General features: G+C 46.1%; 2 protein-coding genes and 1 long non-coding RNA gene across 4 annotated transcripts; 2 read left to right on the plus strand and 1 right to left on the minus strand.

The window, feature by feature from the left end:
• Window positions 1–9698, plus strand: brd2a (bromodomain containing 2a). Of its 2 annotated transcripts, none has more exons than XM_028963814.1 (12): window positions 1–2257; window positions 4183–4483; window positions 4616–4753; window positions 5272–5419; window positions 5500–5696; window positions 5910–6368; window positions 6454–6582; window positions 6717–6947; window positions 8167–8432; window positions 8627–8922; window positions 9030–9158; window positions 9237–9698. In XM_028963814.1, exons 1-12 carry the CDS (start codon window positions 2226–2228, stop codon window positions 9359–9361), a joined length of 2451 nt encoding a protein of 816 aa, XP_028819647.1. In that variant the 5' UTR covers window positions 1–2225; the 3' UTR covers window positions 9362–9698. The 2 variants fall into 2 exon arrangements, with proteins under 2 accessions (XP_028819647.1, XP_028819648.1); XM_028963815.1 differs by having other exon boundaries at window positions 6717–6935.
• On the minus strand, window positions 4143–11748 carry LOC114770159 (uncharacterized). Its single transcript, XR_003743318.1, has 2 exons — window positions 11508–11748; window positions 4143–4454 (listed from the first exon to the last, which is right to left on the minus strand). It is a non-coding gene; the product is annotated as an uncharacterized LOC114770159 (long non-coding RNA).
• Window positions 11749–11780: 32 nt separating this feature from the next.
• hsd17b8 (hydroxysteroid (17-beta) dehydrogenase 8) lies at window positions 11781–15767 on the plus strand. Its single transcript, XM_028963816.1, has 9 exons — window positions 11781–11862; window positions 12223–12425; window positions 12503–12619; window positions 12750–12845; window positions 14184–14269; window positions 14381–14465; window positions 14890–14932; window positions 15378–15452; window positions 15555–15767. Exons 1-9 carry the CDS (start codon window positions 11817–11819, stop codon window positions 15572–15574), a joined length of 771 nt encoding a protein of 256 aa, XP_028819649.1. The 5' UTR covers window positions 11781–11816; the 3' UTR covers window positions 15575–15767.
• The last annotated feature ends 207 nt before the right edge of the window (window positions 15768–15974 follow it).

The following is a 15974-nucleotide window of genomic DNA, read 5'->3' on the forward strand; positions in this document are numbered from 1 at the left end:
ACCGCGCATGCGCAGTGCGTGCTTGTTGTCCCAGTGCCATGATTGCGTTATGCTCGCGTTGGAAATATCGGGGTTACCCGAACTCGGGATTCTGCTGAAACCACACAGAAGGATACCAAGAGCCCGTTTCGCACCAAGTCTGGACGCGCGAGTGGCTGTATTTTTTTCCTATGGCAGAATCGAAGACGTATTTACGGGCTAGTTGGGGTTTTTTTTAATGGCGAAGTCTTCGTGGACCCACGTGACTCTCGCGGGCCAATAGGAACGAGGCTGACGTTGCTGGAAAATATGTCCTTTGTTCAGATTGCGAGAAGTTATGGTAAATCGGTTCGAAATTATTTGCGAACGCCGTCGAAGCCCCCGTCGAGCAGTATGGATTTCTGCCGCGGCCCCGGGATTACGCGTGTTTTTCCTCGGCGGCGGGCACGCCTGGCTCCGTTTGAAGCTGCAGGATCCCGACTCATCTCGTCACATGACCTCCCCTCCCCCACCTCGGTCCAATGAATGGGGAAGAAGTCGGACATGTTTGAGGGAAATGTGTTGAATAAAGAAACGTGGCCGAAGACGAGAGGAAAATAGGGAAAAGTTCCAAGTTCGAGGATTTATTTTGAGACGAGTGGTTAATTTGCTTTCTTTTAGATCGTCGACAATTCTTTTTTTTCTTTCTTTTTTTAATTTGACTTTTCATTTTTTTTCCAGCTGAATTTACTGTTTTGAACTCATATGTTTTTTTTTTTTATCTTAGGTAACTAACTCTAAATGTTACGTTTGTTTTTGTTAGTGGAAGGTATTAGGTCGTATTTGGATTCGTGTATTTGACCTATTTCACCTTAAAGTGGAGTGCTGTCGAGAGACAAGGTTACAACAAACGTTTAACCTTGTTAGTGGGGGTGGGGTTGAGTTACACTAGATAATCTTTTAATTCTATAGTTGATCGTAAACGTTTATAATATATTTATATATATATATATTGTTGTGGCGATTTAACGTCTATTTTGCTGTGGTATCTTATTTTAAATACACACTCTGGTATGAATGTTGCCTGTGTTGCTGGGCTTTAGTTGCTTTTACGAGGTGCATAATATGCTTGGTGTTTAGTAGGTGCCCTTGTTTAGTGAGAGCTTGAGCAGAAGAAAGGCGTTTTTGGAACAAAATCAATGGGGTGATGCCGTTCTAGTCTTGATTCAGGCCCATTGTTTTGCGCGTTGGACCGCTGGATTTAAGTTTTGCGCATGTGGGAAGGTTGTGAGCTCGAAGTAAAGGGAAAATGCTGTGTCATTTAATGGAGGACACGCCGCTCTAGGCCTTGGTCTCTGATGTCTGTTGGAAGCCCACGTCAGGTTTTAGTTCCGAGTCGAGTTGTTTAGCTACATGCGGATGCAGACATCCGTCTTTATACGACATTGCGGCGGGTTTTGTTTGAGGGTTCTTCGTCTGCCTGAACGTAGACGGTAGGCAAGGCACGTTGCATGATGTCATTTTGTTAGTGTTAACTTCATATGGCGAAAGTGTTTAGTAGTTGTATTTCTTTCTAATTGGAGTGTATTTGGTTGAAATAGTGTGCTGCGGACAACAACAGGCCGCCGCGAGGTTGCTTTTTAGGGTTGGTCACGACGCTCTAAAATGGCGACCGCGCAGCTGTGGAGCGGGCCGAAATGCGGGAAACGAGAAAACAGCACGTCGGTTCCGGTATGTGTGGGGCGTGGTCTGGTGCGCCTGACTCGGCGAGCGAGCCAATCGGCTGCCTTCGGGCCGTGCTTCGGGCCCGCGCTCGTCGCGTCGGCCAATCTGCGGCGGCCCGTTGACGCAATCCGGCTCGCCGTGAGGGGACGGCGGTTCGGGGTGTGCGCTTCTGCGACGGGCGTCCAATCAAAGATGGGCTCGTGACGACTACCGACTCTCTCCGCCAATTGCGTCGTGAGGTTTCCTTGACTGACAGCAGTCGAATGCGAATGGCTGACCTCGGAGCGCCGCCGTGCGTCGCGAGTGTGGCAGGGGCGGTCCTCCGTTGACGGAGATTTCGCCTGGCCTATGGTGGTCGCGGGGCGTGGTCGAGTTGGGGTACGTTAGCCAATGGTTTCCGTCGGAGGTTTATAAAGACTCGGACGAATCCGTCGCGTCGCCATTTCGCTGAAGCGGTGCGCAGGACCCGTCGAGGAGCGGGAGCAGGAGAGACGAGCCGAAAAAGAAACCGGTTCTTTAGAACAGAATCCGGAGCCATCCTGATGGAAACGGCCATAAACGCGCCCCATGACAGGTACCGATCGGACCAACTGGCGTTCGTGTTTCAGACTGTGGGGATATTGTCGGCTCCGACTTGTCGTGAACTTTGGATTTGTGTATGCAAAGATCGATGGCGTTTGCGCGGCGCAGCTGTGTGCGCCGGCGGAATACGCGGCGCGGTTCTCGGCGCTTTAAGCCCTTTCTTCCGTGCAGCGGCCAGACGTGCAAGTCGGCTCAGTTTCACGCTGGTTTTGTTTTTTTCCCCCCTCTCCTCCTCCCTATTAGCGGCAGTTTTGAAGCGTTTAGTTCGCGGCCGCCATTTCCCCCATAACGCGTATCATACGTGTGTTTTGTTGATATTTTTGCCCGCGATATAAGTTCGGATTTTTAATTTTTCTCTCTTGTTAAGTTGAAGTTAGGCGACCACCGCCAGCCAGACAGTCTCACGGCTATGTGTCGGCCGCTCTAGGCACCCCGAAACCCTGCGGTGGTTGGCTGTATATGTGCGAATGTAACCGGCATGCAAGCATGGCTCTACGGTGCATGCACACGGGGGCGAAGGGGGGGCTCGCCGCGGTGCGTGGATTGGCGCGGGCCCGGTCCGGGTCTTGAGTGCAGGATTCACCGGGGACTGTCCCTCCCCGTTGATGTCTCTTGGCAGCCAGGGTCGTATTGAATGGGTCGGCGGGGACACGGACTTGATAGGGAGGGCGATCGTTCATTTTTGTATTTAGATTTCCGGTTAAATCAATGGCAGTATAATACTTGTACGTCATGTTAAATGTATAATAAACTGTCTTTAAAATAAACACATGTTTCTAAACCTGCGTTGCTTAAATGTTTTGTAATAGTCTTTGTAATTATTTATTGGTGACTGGTGACCATGTAGTATCCATGGTTACCTGTGAGGCGTTGCTGAACCATTTTCTCAACAGTGCAATGGGCGTGTCGTGGTTCAAGGTGAAGGCTAGGATGCCATGCAAAATGCAATTCATCATAACCGATTTATAATGCTACCAACATATTAAAACGTGATATTATTTGAGTAAATAAACATTTATGCACATCGGTCCAGGTAAGAGTTGGTGTCATCGCTGCCGGAATGTTTAAAAATCTGGAAAAGATGCTACACTACTCGAAGTTAATAGTTGCAGCCCCTATGTGTCAATGTAACCTTTTAGTGGCAAAAGGTAAGTTGAGTTATGCATATAGGTGTACATGAATAATAAAACAAAATATTGCCATTGCAGTATTTTAAACACAGTCCAAGATAATCAGAAATTTAGCATTCTGTGTACTGGGCTTTCTACAAAACAGACGATTTGTATATTACGTCAGACATCTTCCTCAAATCAGCTTCTCAAATAAATATGATGTTTGCTGGGGTGCTTAAGTTACCATGGTTATGGCAAACTCGTGGCCGGTTGAGCAGGCCAAATGACAAAAGGAAATGGGCAGTAAATACGGGCAGGTGTTTTTTTTTTTTCCCTACATGTGCTGCATTTAATAACTGGTAATTATAAGCACAATGGTGTGAAGTTTTATGGAACGCTACAACGTTCCACACATGTACAGTGCAAACGCTAATTGCATTGATTGATACAGTCGGAACACAGACTAGCACTTTATTTGGGTCTGGCAATGCAAACCTAGCGGTCAGGTATAACCTCACACTGAAGGGTGCTTCCGAACAGCTTAGAATAACGATTCATACGCCTTATCATCTGACCGAAGAAAGGAGAAGTGTCGCGCGTGACAACGGGCTACCTGCATGCCGAAAGAGCCAGGAATTGTGCGAAAGCCACACCTTGTTGAGTGTTGTGAAATGTGGCAGCTCGGGTGAGGCGTTTTAACCACTTTATTTTATTAATGCACTGCGGTGATTTTAATTTGTTCATCTTGTTAGATTAACCAATGAATTTATTGTCATCTCTTGGATTTTATTTGTTTTCCCTATAGTGCTCTGAGCATGAGTGATGTGGGTATGCAGGGCGTCACCACAGTGATTGAGCAGACAGGCTCCGGGGCAGGCAAACGCATACGCAAGCCCTCCTTACTGTATGAGGGCTTTGAAGGGCCTGCGCTGCCCCACGCTCCCCCCTCCGGGCCAGCCCAGCCTCCGGTGCGGGACCCCTCCCGCCAGGGCCGCATGACCAACCAGCTCCAGTTCCTCCAGAAGGCTCTGATGAAATCCTTGTGGAGGCACCATTTCGCCTGGCCGTTCCATGAGCCTGTGGATGCAGTGAAGCTCAGCTTACCTGTAAGCGAATCTTGTTTGTAACAAACAAACATACTCTAGGATTACTTTGAAGATACTGGCTTTAGATCAGGAAATTGCTGTCTTGAGTAACCGGGTGGCATTTATTACACATCTATAACAATCCGTCCCTAGGACTACCATAAAATAATTAAGCAGCCAATGGATATGGGCACCATTAAGAGACGTCTGGAGAACAATTACTACCGCACTGCCAGCGAGTGCATACAGGACTTCAACACCATGTTCACCAACTGCTACATCTATAACAAGGTCAGTTCATTGTCTAGTCTCGAAACTTCAGCTTCCTGTGAATCAGAAAGCGGAAGACCATTCAAAATACAGCCGAATGTATGTTCAGTTTCCTCGTGCGCTGGATTGTTAGTTTTGGAACCAAATTTGGCCACTAGAGGGAGGTATTGTCAGGCTCAGCGTGAGGCGATGAAATGGACTCATTGGCCACTTTAGAAACACATACGGCTTCACACCCGCGTTATATACGCATGCATTGTAAAGAGTTGAAACATTTTTTTTAGATGACTTATTCATTACCGAATTAATCAGTGTCCACACTGTTGTGAACCGATATGCCACACACAATAGTTCCACTTGTGCATGTTGGTGTGGAGGGATTGAGATGTACTGATGGCAGGTATCTCTAATAGAATAGACACTGAGTATAGGTAGTTATTTTAGACAGTTTCTTAGGGCCATTCTTCCTTAAAATTGGAACTTGTCTGAGGGGGCTTTAATGAGTTGTTAATTGTGCATGTGTGGGGCTTGTTTCCTAGACAACAGATGACATTGTGCTAATGGCACAGTCCCTGGAGAAAGCCTTCCTTCAGAAGGTCGCACAGATGCCCCCGAACGAGGTGGAGCTGCCTGCTCCTGCCCCTCGGGGGAAACTGGGCAAACTTGGGAAAGGCCGCAGAGCCACAAGTAAGTGCCCAGGTGCCAGAGGTAACTGTGGCCATGGCGATTCTTGCAGATTGTTTTATAACAGTCTGTGCCTGTGTCAGTATCAGGTGGCATGACCACAGCTCACCAGGTCGCAGCCGTGTCTTCGCTCTCTCAGTCGGCGTACTCTCCCCCGACACCAGAGACGCCTGACTCGCTGCTGTCCATCTCACCACAGACAATGCTGGCCAAAAGCCTGCCCCCCACCCCGCACAGCACCCCTGCATTACTGGGGCTCCCAACACAGCCCACAGCCAAGGTAAGCAGTTTGGCATCTTAAATACTCAATACTCCCTAATATTTCCTACATGCTTTAGGGTTGCAATGCCTGATTGTTATTTTTTCCTGACTACATTAGTTTCTGGTCATACTACAATTTAATTGGTTCAGTCTTTGAATCTGATGTGTATCAAAATAATTGCTGCCTGTGGTCCAAACAAAAATTTTTGATGACATTTCATGGCGTCCGCAGAAAAAAGGCGTGAAGAGGAAAGCAGACACAACCACTCCCACAACCATGGGTATGCCTTTGACATTGGGAGTTGGTGGCATGAGTCTGGCCATAGGCGGTGGTGGCGATTCCCCCCTGACCCTTTCGGCACTGGGAGTGGACCCTCAGCAGGACCTGACTCTGGGCTTGGGAAACGGTGGTCTGGCGGGGGTGAACACCCCTATGAGGCGCGGCGGCAGCGGCAGGCCGATAAAGCCCCCCCGCAAGGACCTCCCTGACTCGCAGCTGCAGCACCAGCCGTCTCGCCGCGGCAAACTCAGCCAGCAGCTGCGCTACTGCAACGGCATCCTGAAAGAGTTGCTGTCCAAGAAGCACGCGGCCTACGCATGGCCCTTTTACAAACCCGTCGATGCGTCCTCACTGGGCTTGCATGACTACCATGAAATAATCAAGAACCCCATGGACCTCAGCACCATCAAGGTGGGTGCTTGCATCGGCACAGTGAACGGCTTGCCGTTAAAAGGCAAAATTAAAGACGTGGTGAATGCATTTCCTTCCTCTACAGAGAAAAATGGATGGCCGAGAATACAGGGACGCCCAACAGTTTGCTGCCGACGTTAGGCTCATGTTTTCCAACTGCTACAAGTACAACCCCCCGGACCACGATGTAGTAGCTATGGCCCGCAAGCTCCAGGTTTGTGTTGTATGAGCAAAACCAGTTTCATTTTCAAGTGAAGAACCTTCAGGTGTTCTCAGTAACATGATACAGGAAGTCCTGTTGTCTCGTGGGCTATCGCTGTAACGTGCCCTCTGTCCCGCTCCTCTTAGGACGTTTTCGAGTTCCGTTTTGCCAAGATGCCGGACGAGCCCATAATGGACCACCCACCTGCTTCCCTGGGCGGCAGCTTAGGCGGTCACTCCTCTTCCTCGTCGTCGTCGTCCTCTTCTTCCGAGAGCGAGCTGAGCAGTGATAGTGAGAGCGAAAGCAGCCCCAGCTCAGACAGCGAGGAGGAGAGAGCACACCGCCTAGCTGAGCTACAGGAACAGGTGTGTACACAGGTAGACTTGCGCCCACCGCTACACTCTTACATCACATGCACTCCCAAGTGTAACTAATGTCTTGTTCCTACTGGAGTTTTTGGTCAAGCTGTCATTTTAGTCTTCCATTAGACTTAGTCACATCACTCATTTTAGTGTAAAGTTTTAGTCTACTAAAAATGACCATTTTAGTCTGAATTATCCATGAATATTTGTCTTATTTTAGTCAGTCATTGAAAGGTGTAAAATTGATAGTTCTATAGTTCAAGTACCTAATAGAAATATTTGTCAAACCAGAGTCATAATTTAAACAAGGTTACCATATATACTCGAGAATACTCTACAGCCATTCCAGACACGGAAGAGGCTCTGATTTGTTCAATGTTTTTCGTCCACACATCCTGTTTCTTTTCCACTTCGTTGTAAAGAAAGTGCGTCCAAAGAAATCGAATCAATTCTGTGATTGTGTATTGCGGAAGTGACGTAATCTGTCCGACCAGATGGGAGATACAGGAAACAGAAACCGCTATATAACAACGCAATTAAATGAGAAATAACGTCACATCCTTGAATACATTTTAGTATAGGTTTTATATTGTAAACTGTATTTAGTCCCATTTTTATTGGTCATGAATATTACACTATATTTTATTATAGTTAGTCACATGACTAGGATTTGTCTTGTCTCAATCAAGTCGTTGACTTAAGATATTTAGTCAAACTTCTTTGACTAAAACGACACAATTTTAGATTTGGAGGTCTGACAGTCGCCAGTCTGTTTCTAGCATTCTAAATACCTGTTGGATTTGCGGATGAGAGTTTAGGACATGGAATAGCCCATCTGTTCCTATCTTGACCTACCTTTTTTTCCTGTCAGTTGTCCATTTGTTAAATACATGCCAGCCCTCTCCCAAAGCAGGAGTTTTTGTGAGCAGTTTAAAAGATTAGTTGTGTAGCACGAATGCTAAACATCCCGATCATGTCAATGTTGTAACTCATCTGAACGTCTGAATCAATTACCTTGTGTATTTTGATGATTTTGACTTGATGTAGTTGAATGCTACATCTAGATGTCTCTTAATTATTAGGATAAATCTAATAATTAAATTAACAAAAGTAAGCTCATTTCTGATGTCCCCCAGCCGCACAAGACTTATGTTTTATTTTAATGCTGCCCATTCTTAATGTTATGGTTGGACCTCCGCTTTATGACTCTTGACTGTGACTCCGTTCCTTTCAGCTGAGGGCAGTGCATGAACAGCTAGCGGCTCTCTCCCAAGGCCCCATCACCAAGCCCAAGAAGAAGCGAGAGAAGAAAGAGAAAAAGAAGAAAAAGAAGCCGGAGAAGCACCGGAGCTTGAAGCCGAGTCTGGATGAAGAGGAGCTGCTGGTGCAACCACCCAAAATTGCGAAGGTCGCCAAGACACCCAAGAGCAAGAGCAGCAAAGCAGCACCCACTTCCACGCAGGGGAAGAAGAGCGCAAACAAGAAAAGCAGTAAAAGCAAGTGAGTCACGTAGCTTTACCATCAATGTAATAACTTTAACTTGTAAGAGAGCGATTTCTAATCAGACATCCTCAAGGGTTTGATACTAATTTGGTGCATTTCCACACGTCTCAAAATAGACGGTTCTGCTCTGTGGCCTCCAGTGAGTCAGAACCATGTGTTTTCCTCGCTAATAAAACACTTTTCCCCCTCAGGTCCTCTAAAAAGTCCACGCCAACTATTATCCAGCCCCATTATGACTCCGAGGAAGAGGAGGAGGGCAGGCCGATGAGCTACGATGAGAAGCGCCAACTCAGCCTGGACATCAACAAGCTGCCGGGCGAGAAGCTGGGCCGTGTGGTGCACATCATCCAGTCCCGCGAGCCGTCGCTGCGCAACACCAACCCCGAGGAGATAGAGATAGACTTTGAGACGCTCAAGCCGTCCACCCTGCGTGAGCTCGAGCACTACGTCATGACCTGCCTTCGCAAGAAACCCAGAAAGCCATGTGGTGAGGCGCCATTTGGCTTTGTTTGCTTGATTTTTAGAACCTACTCAGATGGGTTCTTGTTATGAACTTCCATGTTGTGACCCCTTCTGTGGTGGTGGTGTTGGCAGTGATCAAGAAGGGTACTGCTGGCAAGTCTCGTGAAGAGCTGGCTCTGGAGAAGAAGATGGAACTGGAGAGGAGGCTGCAGGATGTCAGTGGCCAGCTCAATTCTGCCAAGAAACCCGTAAAAACCAAAGGTAAGTTTTTGAACACAGTTTTCTCTTCTTTTTGATTGCCATTTGACAAACTGTACTCATGCTCTGCTCTTCTTCTAGCGGAGAAGCCCAACGTCGTGGAGCCGCATGCCGTTGCTTCTCGTCTAAGTGCTAGCAGCTCCAGTTCAGACTCTTCTTCCTCTTCATCTTCCTCCTCCTCCTCAGACACCAGTGACTCTGACTGAGCACACTTCTACCAAAGCATGGCATAGATGGGACAGGAGCCCATGCAATGCCATAGCTCTCAACCACACTGGAAGCAGGACTGACAGGGGAACAGAAACAGAACCGGAGTTCTGTCGGTCAAAGCTGGACCGCTCCGTTTTGTTTTCGAAATGGCACGTCGTACAAAGACTGAGGCTAAGGAGGGGACGGTTCCCGGAGAAGAGACGCCAATGAACCTCAAGCATGTCCATGCAGGCTTCTCTGGGAGCTTCCCACGTCCCCCTCTTTTTACCATGTAAATAAATGTATAAATATATAAATATCTATTTTTCTTTTATAAAGAAGAATTTTAAGGAATTCCCAAGATGGGAGAAATGAGTTTGGATGGACTCCCCCCTCCTCCTCCTCTTTGTTTTGGTTGTTTGTTAATTTTGTAGGTATTTTGAAGTCTGAATGAATTTAGGTAAGCAAGATGTGGTCTATATTAACTGTGTTCACACAATTAATTTCAAATTGCGCTCACACAAATTGAAATTGTATTTTGTAGCTTGATCAACAATTCCACATGGAATAAACCACCTAATTTAAACCTGTGGGACGAAACCTCTTGGATTCTCGCTTAAATGCTGAAGCATCTGCCTTTAATCTTCGAGGTTTGACGCTTTAAGTTCATGTGGACCAATCCTAGACCTAGTCATTGCCTACAACCAACTTGTAGATACTCCTCTTCATTTTTCCAAGGTTTAATATGATCTCCCCAATGCAGCCAACAAGAAGCATTTATTGCATTATGCAAGGTGGTACAAGACCTGGTGTTTGTATATCTGCCTTTAACATTTTATTTCTGAATGGTTTAGTTAGCCTGTGTGTGGGTTGGTGTGTCTGATTTATCTTTTTTTTTTTTTTTTTTCTCATTATTTATTTGCCTTGGACTTCAGAGACACAATTTTCACATCTCTAGCAGCTCATACCCTAAGACGGTGCGTTCCTGTTGATTCGGGAAAAGGGGATGGCGATGGTATTAATACTACTAACACAGACCTGTACAGATGTAAACCAATAAAAGACTGAGCTAAGCATTCGCCAGGAACCATGTACATAGTTCACAGTCGCACAACTATGGCGCATGTAGCTATCCGTATGACCTGGCTTCTCACTGTTCCTTTTCCCCCCTCTTTTCACAACGCTTTTGTTTCCTGGAATTGTGACTAGTTGTTCCTTCTGCTTGTTTTTTTTTGTTTTCTGTGACAACGTCAAGCTACAGGCATCCTCCTGACTGCTGAAGCAGGACTAGCTGCTTCAAATTTTCCATAAATTGTTTGAAGAGCAAATCAAAAAGTACAATTCTTTCAACCGAACATGGTCTCCTCTGTGTCTTCATGAAACCGCGTGGGTCCGCCGACGCCTGAATACAACACTCATTACCTAATCACAGTTATTACGGTCATTAAATCAACGCAATAATGAAATGTGGCCGCTCGTGCAGAAGTTGTTCGTAGTGGTCAAAAGGGTCGATGTTAGGTTCTAATCAGAATGTTCTCGGGTTAGAAACGCCGGCATGTGTTGAGGGAACCCACTCGGAAGGCTTCTGGAACAAAGTACGTTCCGGCATTCAGCTACCTGTTCATTTCTGGGAAATCATAAATGATGGTGTTCATGTTAACCTCAGCCGGAATATCTAGACCACATCATCTTAATACTTTCTTTAAAAAAAAATGATAAACGGCGACACATGAGATTACTGGTACTGAACTGGATGATGAGTCACATCCTTAAAACGATATTTTAATGTTCTTTTAATGTTGCAGCACAAACCCTCCACTCGGTTTCGGCGCATTTTGACAGGGCTCCTCAAACAAAAATTTGTAATTTTTTGAAAGGTTATCATATCTAAGGCAACCTGACCACAAAATGTGAGCATGGGTTCCTGTGATGTTCTTCTGACATATGTTAATATATAATAAACAACCATTAAAATAAATAAAAACATGTCACTTTTAGCCGTCGACGTGCTAAAGGCTACTTGACGACCAGACGCGAGTTTAATAACGCCACGACTTCTATCTATCACCACGTTAAGTACGTACTAGTGTGGTTTCCTGCTGCAAAATATCCAAGCTTATAATCCAAATTGAAGAATTGTTTGCAGCGACCTTTTAATCGTACCTCGTCGTTGCGGAAACAGCCAGGAACGCGGGGAGCGGGGCCGACCTGTGGTGCCGCTTGACCCGGAAGGCTCGTATGGAAACTTAGCCGTGTTTCCGTGACGGCGATGCGTTCGTGGCGAAAAAATAAAGAATAGTTTTGCGATTTTTCTTCCCCCGAATTATGGTATGGGATCGGGCTCGTTTTCTTGACGCCAGCTATCCAAATGTTAAATTCCCGTCGCATTTTCTCGTTTTAAGACGCTATCTCGTCGCCTGTCGCCACCCAGCGGCCATTACCGGCATTACCGACGCTGCCCAGCGCACTGTCATGGCGGCGCCCACACGGCTCATATCAAGGTTGGCCGTGGTAACAGGTGAGAAGGTTTTATTTCGCCGACCGTGGCCTTTACCGAAAGTGTTCGTGCTTTACCCGCAGCTTGGACCAAGGTGCCGCTGCTGGGTGAACAAACCTGCGTGTTTAGTGGACTTCTGCCCTTTCGTTTGCCCGACAGATGATCTCTTGGAGAGAGAGAGTCTCTTAGATCTCACTTTCCCCCCACTGGTGTAAAAAAATACATTAAATCATGTGGGGGCAGAAAAACAGGCTACCTTGCATTTTGTGCATGTCATTCCTTTGCCAATGATGAACGTTTTAAAGAACCAGACATCGAGTCAGATTTAAAAAAAAAAGAAATGTCATAAAATGTAATGGCTGGCCTTTTTTTTTCCCCAAGGAGGTGGAAGTGGTATCGGCCGCGCTGTCTGCCAGCGATTGGCCGCCGAGGGTGCCTCGGTGGTAGTGGCGGACCGGAGCGTAGAGGCGGCCACGCTGACCGCGGAAAGCCTTCCCCACGACCATAAAGGGCAGGGACACATGGTGGCGCCGGTGGATGTCTCCGTGAGGGCCACAGTCGAGGAACTGCTGACCGGCATACAGGTTCGGAGGTCGTGACATGTCACATAATCGCCGCAGTTGCAACATTTTTAACTTTTCTTCCAATCCGTTTTGTACAGTGTAAATACTTCCAGCCACCTTCTGTATGTGTGAATGCTGCTGGCATCACCCAGGACGAGTTCCTGCTCAGAATGGAAGAGGAGGACTTTGACAAGGTTATCCAGGTCAACCTTAAGGTAGAAGCATAATCAACTTGTGAATGAACTCGAGTCTTATTGTACTTGAGCAGTCTTTTTCTTGTCCGTTTCATACTTTTCTCTCTTTTTAAAATTATTATTATTAATCCAATCTCTCATCACTTGTAAGGGGACGTTTCTAGTCACCCAAGCCTTCTCCAAAGCACTGGTGGCTGCTGGTGCACCTAAAGGCTCCATCATCACTGTGGGCAGCATTGTGGGCAAGGTGAGGCTTTCATCTTTTTTCCTTGTTGCTCTCAGCGGACACATTTCTCTCTCTCTCTCTCTCTCTCTCTCTCTCTTTGTGGATTTTATCAGGTGGTCTTTCTCAACACAATTAACACCATTTTTTGAAAGACAAATCCGGGTTGCGGGGAACGTGAGTATCCTCCCGGAACATATGCAGCGGGTTACGCCACGGACGGGTGGGATAGGTGGAAGGTAATGCAAGAGCCTTGCAGCTCTTCCCGTGGAGGACATAGTGGATATATATACCTACTTGGAACCATTATAACGGGTCTTGTGCTGATTGGTTTAGGCATTGCCCTGGTTTATCAAAGGCTGAAGAGAACAGTGACAAAACGATGACAAAGCCTCTCAAAACCTCACTGCGCTGGCCGAGACGTCTGAATGAGTGTGCAGAGTTGTGGATGCCAGTTCGAATCCCGCACCGCCAAGGTGCCACTGAGGTGCCACTGAGCAAAGCACCGTCCCCACACACTGCTCCCCGGGCACCTGTCATGGCTGCCCACTGCTCACCAAGGGTGATGGTTAAAAGCAGAGGACAAATTTTGTTGTGTTACACAGCTTTTCCACATGGATAACCCAAACAACCCATCCTATCGGCTTTTGGCCCCCCTAATCAGCACTGGCCTGGGCCTTGGCCATTGCAGACTCAAAACACCCCCTGAGGGCGGGGGCTGCGAGACTCTGCCCCCCAATCCCAAGGATATCTCCACCCGCCCTCCAACGCCTCCGTCAGCTTCATACCCCCAGCGTGAATGGGCGGGTCTGTTGACCTCTCTACTCTCTATTGGAGCACAGTCTAGGGGCAGTTTTTTTTTCTCCTCCTCTCTCCCCATGTGATCCATTTTCTCTTCTCTACATATCCCCTGTCTTCCTGACCTGTCCACCCCCCGTGGGATGTCTGTGTATGTGTATGGTCTGGTTGATGGCCTGTTTTTCACTGGTACTTGTGACCTAGTGTTGCCACAGCAATAAAGGACTTATCATCACAGTGCAGCTGGAAATATATTTTCTAGCAAATATATGTCATGTTTAAAAGTCCCATTCAAATCAAGTGGCTAAAATCATCCAGGTCAACCTTAAGGTAGAAGCATAATCAACTTGTGAATGAACTCGAGTCTTATTGTACTTGAGCAGTCTTTTTCTTGTCCGTTTCATACTTTTCTCTCTTTTTAAAATTATTATTATTATTATTAAAATGTGTTCCATTAATTGTCATTTTTATGATTGGCATTAATTATAAGAATTCAATCTATCACTATTAGTCAGTTGATGCTTCGCGTCTCCATGAGCTGTTCGTATTTGCTCGCCTCCATAGGTTGGCAACGTAGGCCAGGCCAACTATACCGCCTCCAAAGCAGGGGTGGAGGGCCTTACCAGAACAGCAGCCAAAGAACTCAGCAGGCGAGTAGCCATCTTCATATCAACCTTGATATCAAATTCACCCAAGCGAGAAAGAACCTCACACCCCAGCTGCACACCCTCAGTTATTGTTGATTTTTCGTACCCCTCCAGGTTTGGGATTCGCTGTAATTGTGTTCTCCCTGGGTTCATTTCCACCCCGATGACGGACAAAGTGCCAGAGAAAGTCATCAGTCAGGTAGGACGGTCTTCATGAAGGTTTTCACGAAATCTCTAATTTATTTCTTTTTCAAAACCAGAAGTACCCATATAGCGCTCATAGTCAGGTGTAGAAGGTTGCCGGTTCGAATCCCGATCCGCTGAGGTGCCACTGAGCAAAGCACCGTCCCCACACACTGCTCCCCGGGCGCCGGTCATGGCTGCCCACTGCTCACTCAGGGTGATGGGTTAAATGCAGAGGACAAATTTCACTGTGTGCACTGTGTGCTGTGCTGCTGTGTATCACATGTGACAATCACTTCACTTCACTTCACTTTAGTAATGAAATTTCGATTACATTGCAATTGTAGGATATATTAGAGTGTTAATAAAGAATTGTCGGGCAGAAGTGGTTCATGCTATAATGCAGCTGTGGGCATGCATTGATTTTATGCATTTTACAGATCAGCTCCTTAATTCCAATGGGAAGAATGGGAAGCCCCCAAGGTGAGTAAGTGATAGGTGCGCCCCCCCCCCCCCCATATTCTTCAGCACATTATAAAACCATAACACTTGCTAAAACATATGTATCTTGAACAGGACAATCTAAATATCTTTAAAGTGGGATGAATTAAATAATAAAAAAAAAAGACGATGCAGACACAAATTATTGCAAAACTATCTTATACACTGACCTGCACTGACCACTTATACTGTGACTTGCCTATATAAATATGAATTTGATTCCTCAGTACCTAAGTATCACATTTAAATCTGCCCATCCTTTCCGTACATACTATAGCTATATTATTAGTGTAAATAGGAAAACACTATAGAGTTAATGGTAAATAAACTGGATTTATAGATTTTTTTTATTATTTATGGATTTTTTTTATTATTATTTTCAATCAGCATTAATATGGATCAATATTAATATGTACTGTCCATGTAGATGTAGCTGATGTCTGTGCCTTTTTGGCCTCGGATGACAGCCGTTATATCACTGGAGTCAGCATTGAAGTTGCAGGTAATTAATCCCTAATGTTTCACTCTGATTCTGTATCATCACTGTTTCTCTTTCACTGTAGGTGTCCAGAGGGCTAAAGTCCAATTTCCTTTTTTCCTCCAGGAGGACTTTTCATGGGCTGAATTCAGTGGGTTCCAGGAATCTGGTGGAATGGACACCTGTTGCCTTGTGATTTGAATGTCCTTGGTGCCTTGTTGTGATTTGAATATCACAATTTGTTTTATGTAATTTTTTTTTGTAAGCCATGTTTAAACTTAAGCACTGACTGAGCTGTAATAACTGTAAATAAAAAACACGACTGCTATAGAAATACAATTACTGACTAGATTGGTCAATTGTGTTTAATAATGACTATTGAGTAGTTATTGCAAGAGTGTTCAGTCATCATTTGTGAATGTGACACATGGAGCAACGCATGATTGAGAGGTTCAACAGTAAATGATGCAGTGATCAGAATGGGGGGGGGGGAAAAGTGTCCAACTAGTAGTGGATGGAAGGCCTTAACTGCAGAATTTTGGACAT

This window comes from Denticeps clupeoides, chromosome 20 (assembly GCF_900700375.1).
Source record: "Denticeps clupeoides chromosome 20, fDenClu1.1, whole genome shotgun sequence".
Taxonomy (NCBI): Eukaryota; Metazoa; Chordata; class Actinopteri; order Clupeiformes; family Denticipitidae; genus Denticeps; species Denticeps clupeoides.